Raw genomic sequence first — 13,061 nt, forward strand, 5'->3', positions numbered from 1 at the left:
CAGCACAAAAGGAAAAGAGACGCAGTGACGAGAAGCTGAGACTCCACACCAGCTATCCACAGGGCTTTTATTTTGAAGTTGACCCCATTTCCTCGCTCAGTAAAAGGCCTCTTAAAATTTAAGGTGGAATATAGTTTCAGCATCTGTCCTGTGGACATGCTGCACCCCCTAGAGGACAAGTGAGACATTGTATTGATGGCTCTGTATACAGGTGTTCCTGTAATAACATTTTAAAAACCTGAAGAAAAGAGTAGACAGTAGTCTTCTAGAATGTGCGCTAACTGTATGACACAACATATAGGCGTTCAGAAAAGTTAAGGCTCTCATTTTTTACCTATTAAAACAGTTTATAATATTTTAAATACTTAAGAAATGAGAAAACGTTCTTTAAAAATTCTGCACATTTATTTGCAACTCCAATAAAATCTCCCGGTCTCTGGGAATGAAAGTAGTTGAAGTGATACATGTGCACACATCCGTCATAGGTCACATCATTGCTAAATTTGGCTGAATTCTATAAAAGTGAAGTCATTTCTTTTAGTGTTAAAGGCTTTGCAAACTCATGGTTGATAGCTGGATTTTGTTGTGCAATGGCAGAAAGATTTTTTTTTGAACAAGCTGTGTTTGAAATATTTGCTTTTGTTGCAGGTTTTTTTTAATTCTATGAAAGCAATTTGCAAACAAAATGTGGCATTTTATCCAGCGACTCTGTTTGAGCCTGAGTGAAAACTAACTTCAGAATGGAAATGGTGTTTGTGCAAATGAACAAAACTGCAATATGAGGCCTCGAAACTCCCAACTTTATCAAATCACATTTACTTCAGAGTATGGACAGTGCAGATGAATAAATACACACGGTAAAAACAATGCCAGATCATTTGTAGTCCCTGGCCAGTGTGAAAAAGGCTTACTGTCTTTTTCGTAACTTGAATGAAGTCAAGAATCAAACACGAATCAACTCAAACACTTTTATTGTAAATCATGGAAAAAAACATGCCATTTGTGTTAGGAATTCTGAGGGGTAGTGAGTTACATCGAGAAACACACGGTACAAGTGTTTTAGGAGGTATCCATGGTCTGTACAGTTTCCTCCACAACCTCCAGGGCCAGCGGGGTCACCGCCTTCGTCAACACGCCGGTGGTTCCTCTTTTGTACTTGTAGTCGCCGGTTCTACATCGGGAGAGAACGGGACACATGGGATAATGAGTTTCGATTGAAGCGAGGGCTGAATAGGCTCATTAAACAAGTCTGTGCTGGGGCTTGTTTAATGCACTTCCACACGTGTTCAGCACTGCAGCACGCCACTGTAGACAGCTGTCCTACACACTGCCATGCATGTTAGTTGTGTGAAGTCACACTGAGCAGCCCATGCAGATTTCTTTTTAAAGTTGGTTAGTAGCAAACTGAGAAGAACGTGAGTCGGTGGGTGTTAGGTGTGCACACAACGTCAATCTGTACTCACAGCTGCAAGGCTTCACCCTCATTTACTCTTCAAGCAGAACAAGCAACAAGACAACCAGTCATCTACCAGTTCATCAGGAAAGTCAATCATTATAGATCATGCTCTGGAATGAGGCACTCTTCCATCTTTCCTAATGTAACAGAAACTTCCCCCAATGGGCAGCTTGGGAATATTTGCTAGGAAGGACAAGCATTTTAACAAGTTTGATTGTTTGCTGAAGAGTTGCTGGTTGATTTCTGACCTACATACATTACTAACTCAATATGTGAGCTGTTCCACAAAGCACTATTACCAAACTGACTCTAAGCAAGGTTCCCACTCGTTTTAATCAAATCCTTTTCCAGGATGTTTTTCTGGATGATAGACAAGAGCACTTGTTTTGAAACGGTCATTTAAGCTGCAGTTTGAGGCACACTGACTACATTTATTTGGTCACAGAACATAAGAAACAGCTCAAGTCAAGGAGAATTCTAGAAAGTTAAAGCGTTGCATGTACAGTTAACCGTGCATGTATTTATCAACCAAAGCAACAAGCTTATTGATCGATGATTATTAGGCTGTGTGCATGGAGATGTGAGAATTTAACTGGGAGCTCTGGAAAGAACGGACTCGCCAAAAAGATTATTGCAAGTCAGTACACTTTGAGACCTGCTTGGAAAGTTTCTCGTACCATCAGTTGAGTTTCAAACAGAATAAACACCTATTTACGAAGCCTATCTGAGTGAGGGACTAAAATACAAACATTTCCAGGACAAGAGATTCATTTCAGGATATTTGGTCATTTTAAACAATTTACATGCGTTTCCATGACAACAGCATGGTAGGCTGTAAACTTTAGAGTCAAGTGTGATGGAAGCGGAGAAGAGTGAGACAAACAGAGGGCAGGATTTTCCACTCGCCAACAGCGCTTGCTCCTGTGAGGATGTGAGTTCACTATCTGAATATAAGACGTGATCAGACTGCTGATGAACTGACAGTCACACTGTGGACGTATGACAGCCTTTAGCTCATGATTCTAGAGTTACGTGTGGTTACGGACACTAGGGATGCACCGAAATGAAAATTCTTGGCCGAAACCGAAAATGAGGAAACCAAGGCCGAAAACCTAAAGAAATGATGCCAATTATTAGTACCATTGCATTTATGGCTATGACTGTGTACTAACCTCACTAAAATCAAGGCACTGTAATTCAAAGACTAAATCAATTACAAAAGTATGAAAATATTTATTTAGCACTGACAATACAACAATGCACAATATAAAATAAAATAAAATTCAAAATAAAATGTTTAACTTGACCCCACTCATGTGTACATTAAATAAATAATAATTGGGGATGCTCGATATTGGCTTTTCTGCCGATATCCGATATTCCGATATTGTCCAACTCTCAGTTTCCGATACCGATATCACCCGATACCGATATATGCAGGCTTTTTACACCAAAACTGTTAGGTAACAACATAAAATATCTCCTATTGTGGAATGAACACATTATGCCTAATTTTATTGTGATGCCCCACTGGATGCATACATAAATGCAACATGGCTTTTCCAAATGTAAACACTGTCTGTGCAAAATAAGAGAACAACTTCAACTTTCATTGTATTAATACTGAAAAGAGCGCTAACGCTAATCGCTAGCTACGCACTAATCGCTAGCTAAGCGCTAGCTGGAGTGCTAATGTTTATTCTAAGCCAATTGTTAGTTTGGTAAGGAACAGCTCATAGCAGGGTAAAATATTGAAGGTGCATTGTGCTTATTTTGTGTTAATATTAAAATCATTCAGCTTTAAATTGTTTGCTTGTTAGCCACGGTTAGCAACCAACCAGTCTAGTGTGTAGTTGTTGTTGTTATACATCATCTAGCGCGCGCCAGTAAACATCCCATGCTGCGTTCATGCAGGCTCGGATATGCTGAAGCCTACAGAACAAACATCGGTTATAAAAACCTGATACCGATAATTCCCCATATTACATTTTTTTGTGAATATCGGCCACATCCCTAATAATAATGATGAATGAATGAATGAATGAATGAATGAATGAATAATGAGAATAATAATCAGCCTACGAAATCCCACATCCTCTACAAAAGAGAATGGCTGATCATCTAAGGCAATGAACTCCATCATTCTTTGTGTAATGCCCTTTGCCTTGGCACCATCACTGGAAAACTTTCTTGCCTTTTCAAAAACGTCCACCACAGACGGAGTGGGCGTGCTCGGATTGATATCCCTTTTCTGTGCCACATTCTTCTCATATTCAGAATGGCAATCAGGATGTTTGGATTTCAGGTGATAAATTAAACCCGACGTGGAGAAACTCTTTGCAGATGCACCCCCTCTTGAAATTTCAGCATTGCACGTTTTGCAAATCGCTATCCGTGGGTCTTTTTCAGATATATTGAAATCCGTCCACACCGCAGACATGTTGGCGCTTATCCAGACAAGCGTGCGCTGGCCGCGGTTTTTGTTTGCGTCATCACAACTTTCTGTTTCGGCCGTGTTGTTTCGGTGACCGAATATTCGGTGCATCCCTAACGGACACGTTAGGAATTGTTAAAATGTGATATTTCTTAAAGGGAGTTTGGTGCAGGGAGCTTTTAGTTGAATTCAAACTGATAATATTTTTTGTTTATTAGTTGTAATTAGCCAACTGTACTCAGTTTCTAACTCGAGGATGCTGTAAATGGTTGCCCTTTGTGTGCATTTTTAAACTACTTGACTTATTAAACATGATTTACTTGTTATTAATGAGAAGAACTCCATAGCTTTTAGTAAACCAGCTTTCTGGAACAGACACCAGGTGTGTTGAAATCAGTGATTTGAAGAACTCCAGATGAGTCATTAAGGCAAGTACACATTATCCCAACAGGAGAGACGAGGTTGTTTTAACATGTTAACTACAAAGGAAGATCATGTGGATGAAATTAATCTACATATTTTAGTGGGGCAGTTCTCACCTGACACCCTTCTTGTTGGCCTCATCATGGGGCCGGATGTAGTCCACCTTGCCCTTGGTGATGACACACAGGTCGATGTTGCTGCCGGAGCCCAGGTCATTAAAGATGCCCGCGGCGATGGCGTCTCGCACCAGCCGCTTGGCATCCTCCTCCTTTGGAGGAACAAACAGCATTGATGTTCAGATGAAAAGCAGTATGCTAGCACAGGAAGTCACACTCACTTGTTGGGACTGTGTTGCTATGAGTTACATGTGAGTGGCGTACTCACCTCCATGTCGGGCTTGTAGCGGTCCTCAAACACAGCCATGGCAGCCAGGGACCCAGAGCCTTTAGAGGGAGAATTAATGCTGTTTAAGTGGTCACTGAGCTGACAGTACCCAGAATGCAATTACCACGGCTGTTTTTTAAAGCTGCATTATCACCGGATGGTACTCGGTTGAAGCTCCGAGTTAGCTGATCCGATATAAAAAGGTGACAAGAAAACACTGCGGACACAGACTACAGTTTACTGCAGCCTTCTTCTAACACAGGTTTACACTGGTGATCTGAGTGAGGGGCTAAAATACAATAAGAATTTTCCACATTTAGTTTAGATTATTTCCAAGATATTTTGTCATTTTAATCCATTTCCAGGTGTTTCTATGACTGGAAAACTAGTTTTCCAGGCAGACATCTCAAAAACCCCCTCATATATCCAAAAATTTAAACAATAATGTGTCCTAATGAAAGCAACTAAAAATAAAAAGAATAAGAATCAGACAGAAAGTGTCTGAATATGTTTGAGAGTGGGATGTCCATCGAGACGTGGAGCTGGTGGTGAAATGCGAGGAATGTGTAGAAACGTCACTGAGCTGTGTGCGACACTGACCCATGGTGACGTAGGGCAGCTTGTCGGTGGAGCCGTGAGGGTAGATGCTGTAAAGGTGAGGACCGTTACAGTCCACTCCACCCAGGACCAGAGCAGCCCCGATGTAGCCCTGATACCTGAACACACACACACACACACACACACACACTTTATTCTGATTTTTGGATATTGAATGGCAATAGTTATTTTTGCATCAGTGTGAGTGAGTGTCTGGATTTGTCAGGTAGAAAGGTTCTATATCATGATGAACACTGATGTAGTCTGAGGAAGGTACCTGAAGAGCATCTGTTTGAGCATGCGGTTGGCGGTGGCCACGCGTGGCAGCCTGCCCGTGGAGAGGGCGTGCAGCTCCAGGTTGGACGAGATGATCTGAGTGGTCATCTCTGTGTCTGCAGCTGTTCCTGCTCCACAGCAGCTGCACAAAAACAGTCACACAGCTAGTATCACAGGACGGCTGAGAAGAAGCCGGAGGAGCAAATGTGGCTAAATTGCGGGTTAAATAAATCAGGGTCACTGGTTCAGTTTTATGGTAAACATCTTTTTGACTGTCCCTTGTGCGTGGCATTAGAAAACTCCTTTACACAAAGGTTGCACATCAAACAATGGGAGTCCTCTGCAGTGTACTGAAGAGCTCCTGTCACTTACTAAATGTTGGGGGAGATGTAGTGGATCTTGGAGCAGTTCTTGTCTGCCACTATCATGCCCTCGGTGGCTCTGGTGTCAGCTCCGAGGACGATGCCATCCTTCACAGGGAGACACAAAACATCACTCAGACTGAGGAGAACCAGAGTTAGGGTGGGATCCATTCTCCAAGTGTCTTTTACTCACATACAGGTGAATAGTAGATTAGTTTTGAAAATGCACTCAAATTAAAATTAAAAGGTCATTAAAAGGTGGACAGTTTTACCTCTATCCCTCTGGGGAAGATCAGAAGTCATAAAAATGAACATATTACCAAGGTTGGCTTTTCTCATGTCTTCTATACCGCTCAAATTCCCCCCTAGCTGGTTTAAGGAAATAAATAAGTTATTCTCTGGTTTTCTTTGGAATGACAAAAAATTTAGGATTAGTAATAAAAAAAATTAAACAACCCAAGAATTAAAGGAGGATTAGGACTTCCAGATAAATACCAATATTATATAGCATTTAACTCTAGATATCCCTTGCAGTGGGCCTATGCCGGTGTTAGAGAGATTGGCAGTTGGGAGTGGCTTGAGGAAAATATTTTCAAAGCTTATAACAAAGGCATAACCTCAACAGTTTTATGGTATAATCCCAAAGCTATTTCTAGAATTAATAATCCAGCTTTACAGCTCTCTTGTGATGTAGTCAAAATTCTCCAGAAGCATTTGAACTTTAGAGGAACATCTTTACCATCATGTCCACTGTAGAATAATCCCTTGTTTACCGCAGGAGGTAAACCTCTTAAGAATAAAGTATGGCAACAGCATAATATAAATCAGGGGGTTGTTCGGACAGGCCTGCCCCCACCGCTAAAAAAAATCCTAGAGGAAACACTGCCAAAGAGATAGGGAATAAAAAAGATTTAGAAAACAAATTAAGGGGAATTGCTGTCAGGAAAGGTACAGTCTCAGCAATGTATAAATTATTATGTTCTGCTGCTCCTGACAGAAACTCCCAAACTAAATTACAATGGGAACGTGATATGGGTGTACCCATTTCCCTCCCACAATGGGATAGAGCACTTACAAGTTGTACAAAAGTGTCAAAGTATGTCAGATACAAAATGATCACAGAGCTTACATTACACCTTGCAATCTGAATAAATTTGATAACACATTATCCAAATCTTGCTGGCATGGCTGTGAGGTGGAGGGTACACTAATGCACTTACTGTGGTACTGCCCTCCTTTTAAGAGGTTTTGGTTGAATGTTATTGAAAGCTTGTCATGTGTCCTTAACATAAATCCCTGCCCGATAACCTGTATATTAGGTGCGAATATGGACACTGCAAAACCCAAAACTGTACAAAGAATTATTGTCCTGGCTTTTCTATCAGCTAAACGGATCATTTTAATAAACTGGAAACAACGTAAGCCAAATTGTTTTAGTATGGAGAACTGGCACAAGGACTTCATGGAGTTTTTAAATCGATAGAACAGGCCGCCTCCACTCTAGTAGAGGACAATAGGCCGGATGAACTGTGGAGCTTTTTTAAATCTTGTCTCCAGGAAACATGAGGATCCCCATGCTGTGAAGAACTGATATACTACTGTACCGACACATTTGACAGCACGCCACAGACACTCCGTTCAATGTACAGTCACAAATAGCACAACTTTTAATCAGCATACTTTGACTGTACTGACCAATTTTGAAGCAGATCCGATAAATTCCCTAGGAGGAGTTCGTTCCAATACAAGGCAAAAAGTTCGCCGACAGTGAAAATGAAAATGAAAATGGCCGTCTTCCCGTGGGGTTTGGGGTATGGGTCCAAGAGGCTTTTTTGTACGTCTCGGCACGTTACACGTGCCTACCGAGTTTCATACATATCGGTGAAACGTGGCGCCGGGGCTAGTTTTTTAAAATCCTGTAGGGGGCACTACAAACACCCAAACACGATTTTTGGTATGTGAGCTACAGGCACCAGTCTACACATGCCCTGTGAATTTCATATTCATAATTATTACATTCTCCACAGAGTGATTTACCCTGCCACCAGAGCGCCACCTAGTGGCGGATTGTTGACACATTTTTTAGCGAGCCTCAGGGAGCCATGGGCAAGCATCGTACCAAGTTTCATTTTAATCATACATGCCCATGTGGAGATATAAACTTCTTCATTATAAAGAGCGCCACCTTGTGGTGATGACCTGAAATTGTACACAATGCCTAAGGAAGACATGTGGAACTATGGACCCAAGCTTGGTGTCAATTGGACATACCAATGTGGAGAAATGGTCCACTTCCTATTTTCACCATAATCTACAGAAAGTGCTAATTTTATAACATGCTAATTTTTGAAATATCAAAATACTTTAAATTAGTCTTTTTGCCAGGACGGTCTCCAGATGCGACGTGACAAGTTTCATGCGAATTCAGGGATGCAGCCCCTGAATTGGGACACAGCCAAAGTCTGCGTATTTCGCGCATGCGTATTTCCGTCCCTCCCCCACAGCACGCACTGCGAATGAGTCATGTGCTCGGTATACTCGCCGTTCCCGACCTGTCGCACGACCATGTGAAGTCACAGGAGCGCCGTAACTATTTATATTTGCGCTGGTGGTTGCAACACTAGTTGCAGTCTTCTCCTGTCACGTTGTTTTCGTTTGAACAGGTAACGAGGAGACTTACAAATGTTTTTGACAAATGTCCAATAAATGCAGCATGTTTCTGAAGTTTAAAAAAATAATCATTTGAACAATCGTGATTTCAATTTTGACCCAAATAATCGTGATTATGATTTTTTCCATAATCGAGCAGCCCTAATCTGTGTTTCCATCCCTGAATGGACCTACACATGAGGACGAAAGGATTAGGCCTCCTATGAAAATTTCATTTTTTAAAAAGTATTTCCCAAGTGCTATTAAACAGAGCAAAGACTGCTAACGTTAGCTCAGCTTGTTTCTCTGATAACTTAAGATCCAGACGTCCGATGACTAAAATCCTTCATCCGGTTCAAATCTAGAGTTAAAAAGCACCAAGATCTAAACAGTGGATGGTAACAATGTGGCTTCAGACTGGATCAACAGTCAATGTATGACAGCTTCTGGCAGACAACCACAACACTGACGCAGGCACAAAGGGGATATGACGCCATCGACAGGCGACCGGTGAAACGCAGCGTTACCTGAATAAAATGACAGATTTCTCTGAGTTTGAACATTGTTGGAAACATTTGGGATAAAGGAAGTACACTACTCAACTACATATAGAACATAGCTCTAGAGTTTACAGACATTTGATATCCTAAATCTCATTTCCAGACAGATGTATACATCTGTATACAAGTATACATCCAGACAGGTCTATACATCCATCTTAGTGCTTTATAACTCTAGATTTGAACCGGATGAAGGATTTTAGTCATCGGACGTCTGGATCTTAAGTTATCAGAGAAACAAGCTGAGCTAACATTAGCAGCAGCTCAGTGTGGGAGAAGCAGTGTATTTAAGGTGGAACTGCTTTATTCAGTGTGTTTAAGGTGGAACTGCTTTATTCAGTGTGTTTAGTGGTTTTAATCAGCGGGTCTGTTTGTTTTGGAGAGGAGGAGACCTCTGTGGATAACTGGGCTCCCAGTAGAAACCTCCTGAACCATGAACACTGAAGGAATCCTAACAGGGAGAAGCTGACTGCAATGACGGCAATGCCCAGCGTACCTGCTCTAAGTAGTTTAGTTTCTGTCACCCACCTTGAAGACAACACCACAGATGGTAGTTCCTGTTTTCCGGGCGGCAGGCAGACTGCATCCCACTTTGTTAGCTTCACCTTCCAAAAGTGCATTTCTGAAAATAAAAGTAATAGTTAAAAAAAATAATGATTTAAAAAGGCACTTACATAACTGAGACCAAATCCCACTGAATAGCCCTAGGGCTGCTAATGATTATTTTCCATATTGATTAATTTGTTGATCATTTTCTGGATTAATCGATTAGTTATTTGGTTCATAAAATGCCAGAAAATTCTGAAAAATGTTGATCAGTGTTTCCCAAAGCTCAAGCTGACGTCCTCAAATTTCTTGTTTTGTCCACAACCCAAAGACATTCAGTTTACTGTCATAGAGGACTAATCCACTAATTGACTAATTGTTGCTGCAATAAATAGTGCTGAGTCCCATGAAAGGATATATCAGTGGGGAAATACTTAAACATTAAGTCTATTTTAAGCAGTGAGCATACTTTTAGTTAAACCATCTGGGTTCACTAAGAATTATCTTAAGTTAATGTAGTTTAGAGGAATTTCAGCATGTGTAAATATCTGATTACGGTTCCTTTTTACACATGAAATCAATTCATTGTTTTAAGTCATTTTTATAAAATCAAAATTTTGATTTTAGCTTCTCAAATAATACGAGGAAAATGACTCAAAGATTAAATGATTATCAAAATAGTTGCAGATTAATTAAAGGCCCAGATAAAAGTTGAAATCTTGAAATGTTTCCACACTGATAAATCTGTTGATGAAATCCTGTTACTCAGCACTATTTATAAACAAACCAACTTTTTTTTTTAAGTCGTTCATTAAGAAATAAATGTCTCTGCTTTCAGCTTCTCCAATGTGAATATGTTTTGTTGTTATGTCTTTCTTTTGTCCTCTATGACAGTAACAATGTCTTTGGGTTGTGGACAAAACAAGACATTTGAGGATGTCATCTTGGACTTTGGGAAACACTGATCAACATTTTTCTGACATTTTATGGACCAAACTAGTCGATTCATGAAGAAAATGATCAACAGAGTAATCAATAATAAACATAATCTTTAGTTACAGCCCTACTTACTACGTGTACAACATTACTAACTAATTAGTAACTAATCCATTACAGTTACAGGGAAAAAAGACGTAGTCAGATTATAGTTACATACAGTAAAAATAGGGATTATTTAGCAGATTACAATTTTAAAGTACATCCTTTTTTTTTATAAACCAACCGAGTTACACCTGAACGTTGGGCTGCAGGCTGTACAGACAGCGGGCGGAAGAAACGTTCCGCCCGGTTGTTGTTTAACGCGTAAAAATATAGATTTAAGTAACTTAATATACTAATGTGCTTTGTCGATACAAAAAGGTCATAACTGTTTTAAATCAATCAAAACGGTATTATGTTTAAAGGTAGCCTGAAGATAAGTCAACCGTAACGTTGATAGCGGCGTGGGGAAATGCCTGAGTCATTGCATAGAAGCCGAGTGAACATGAGCTAGCATCATGAGGAGAACGTCTGGAAACACGGCTGTTCGACACACCGTCTTCTTACCAAATGTGAAAACGGATTAAACTCAGCAGTGTGGTTCTTTCAATTTGTTTTTCAGCCTCTGAGGAGCGCTTACCTCTTGCAGTTTTCGAAACTGAAACCCCCGAACAGCGGCCGGCTCACTGTCAATGTCGCCATCTTGTTGAATGAAGGTTTGTGTTTCCGGGAAGTAAAGGAAGTAATGGAAGCGGCTGGAAGGGGTGCTGCATTTGTGGACCCCTTGTAAAGTCGTACGTTGTGGTTTTCATAGCTAAAGAAATGACTTGAGAGACCCATTAAACAAAAGATTGATGTTTGTTTTTTGTATATTTTCTTTAAATATATATATTCGAGTATATATTAATATATTGGAAATGTAACATTCACAAATGTATATTTTTTAAAAAGGTGCTTCAAGCTTTGTGGCATTTATAAATTACTTGAAAATCGTCTTTGAATCTTCAGAAATCAGAAAACTGGAAAATAGGTACTTGAGTTACCAGTATAAATGTATTAGACCCCCTTAATTTAATCTAACCTCCTTTAAAACCTTTTAGTTTTTGTTAGCTCATTTTGATTGTTTATTTATTTTGTATTATTTAATACATTTTTATTTTGTTTTATGAGTAGGATAAAGGGAGCTAGATTCTAAAATTAATTATACAACCCTGAGTTGTAAATAACAGTCAAATAAACTTCCTTGAATCCATAAATTATTGTAATTAATAAAAAAAAATAAAATAAATCGATTTCATTACAAAAAAATGTAATCTAATCTGAAAACTTTTGGATTACTTCAGACTCTAACACTGAAAATATTGCACCTTATACTAGAAACAACACTTACTTAAACATACGTTTGTAATGCGAGTAGATTTGATGCGTTTTTTATCAAAGGCCACATGGAGGACTTTACTCTTGTAACACAAGAGGAGCACTCATCTTCCATTTTCACTGTAAATAAAAAGGAATAAAAACCCCATTATCCATGAATTGTTAAAAAACAAAGTAAAACAAATTAATAATGAATTTTGTATTTTTTGTAAAGACATTATCACAAATGTAATCAAGTAGTCCTTGACGATGTGACTATAATCTAATTTCCAGTGTTGGGCAGTAACTCATTACTAGTAATAATATTACTTTCCCCAGTAACTAGTAGTGTAACTAATTACTACTTAATTTCAGTAATAATATTTACCCCCCAAAATAATTAGTTACAACCTTACTTTTGTTGGCACCTCCTACTGATTTGAAATCTAACAATCCAATCACATCCTTGGATTAATAAAAAAAAGTTTGGAAGATGGAAATGCTTACATTCAGCAGCAGAAATCTACTTTGAGTTTAACAAACAAAACTGGAATTTTTAAAAAAGAGCAATGAGTAATGAGTAATGAATCAAATTTTTTGAGTAACACAACACTGCTAATTACACATTGTTTCAAATGTAATATGATAATAATCTTATTATATAATCTTGATTACATACAATTTGTCACCCAACCCTGAATCACTGAAACACACAAATACAACTATATTATTGTTATATAGTTATATAATATAGCAGGTTCCTATAATCCATTCACTTCAATAAAGTATAGAGTGATAAATTAGATCCTGTTTAGTCCCAGATGAAGACCCGTCCCATCCTGGGCATTGTGTATTTAATCATACTGCTGCGTTTTGTCCTCCAACAGGACGGATGCCAACTTGATGCCAGCTGGATGTCAAGGTCGAGAAGGAAATGGGCTCCAGTGAGGTGGACAAGATCAGATAGGGCGCCTCCACACAACAATATGAGTGCATTATGTTGATTAAGCCTTTTATTAGAGCAGAGTGGGCAAAACAGG

General features: G+C 39.3%; 1 protein-coding gene across 2 annotated transcripts; it reads right to left on the minus strand.

The window, feature by feature from the left end:
* Positions 1–954: 954 nt before the first annotated feature.
* Positions 955–11,422, minus strand: psmb7 (proteasome 20S subunit beta 7). 2 transcript variants are annotated; one of them, XM_051412374.1, is made up of 9 exons: positions 11,306–11,422; positions 9,670–9,763; positions 5,943–6,040; positions 5,572–5,712; positions 5,298–5,413; positions 4,698–4,756; positions 4,430–4,581; positions 1,464–1,490; positions 955–1,171 (listed from the first exon to the last, which is right to left on the minus strand). In XM_051412374.1, exons 1-9 carry the CDS (start codon positions 11,365–11,367, stop codon positions 1,060–1,062), a joined length of 861 nt encoding a protein of 286 aa, XP_051268334.1. In that variant the 5' UTR covers positions 11,368–11,422; the 3' UTR covers positions 955–1,059. The 2 variants fall into 2 exon arrangements, with proteins under 2 accessions (XP_051268334.1, XP_051268335.1); XM_051412375.1 differs by lacking the exon at positions 1,464–1,490 and having other exon boundaries at positions 11,306–11,421.
* Positions 11,423–13,061: the final 1,639 nt, after the last annotated feature.

This window comes from Dicentrarchus labrax, unplaced genomic scaffold (assembly GCF_905237075.1).
Source record: "Dicentrarchus labrax unplaced genomic scaffold, dlabrax2021, whole genome shotgun sequence".
NCBI lineage: Eukaryota > Metazoa > Chordata > Actinopteri > Moronidae > Dicentrarchus > Dicentrarchus labrax.

Excerpts from the sequence above, each read along its gene's own strand:
- psmb7 (XM_051412374.1), bottom strand. The coding sequence starts at position 11,367 with ATGGCGACATTGACAGTGAGCCGGCCGCTGTTCGGGGGTTTCAGTTTC. Across the intron at positions 4,757-5,297 it reads GCTGCCCTACGTCACCATGG|GCTCTGGGTCCCTGGCTGCC; the intron begins GTCAGTGTCGCA and ends CTCCCTCTAAAG. Across the intron at positions 4,582-4,697 it reads GCTACAAGCCCGACATGGAG|GAGGAGGATGCCAAGCGGCT; the intron begins GTGAGTACGCCA and ends GTTCCTCCAAAG.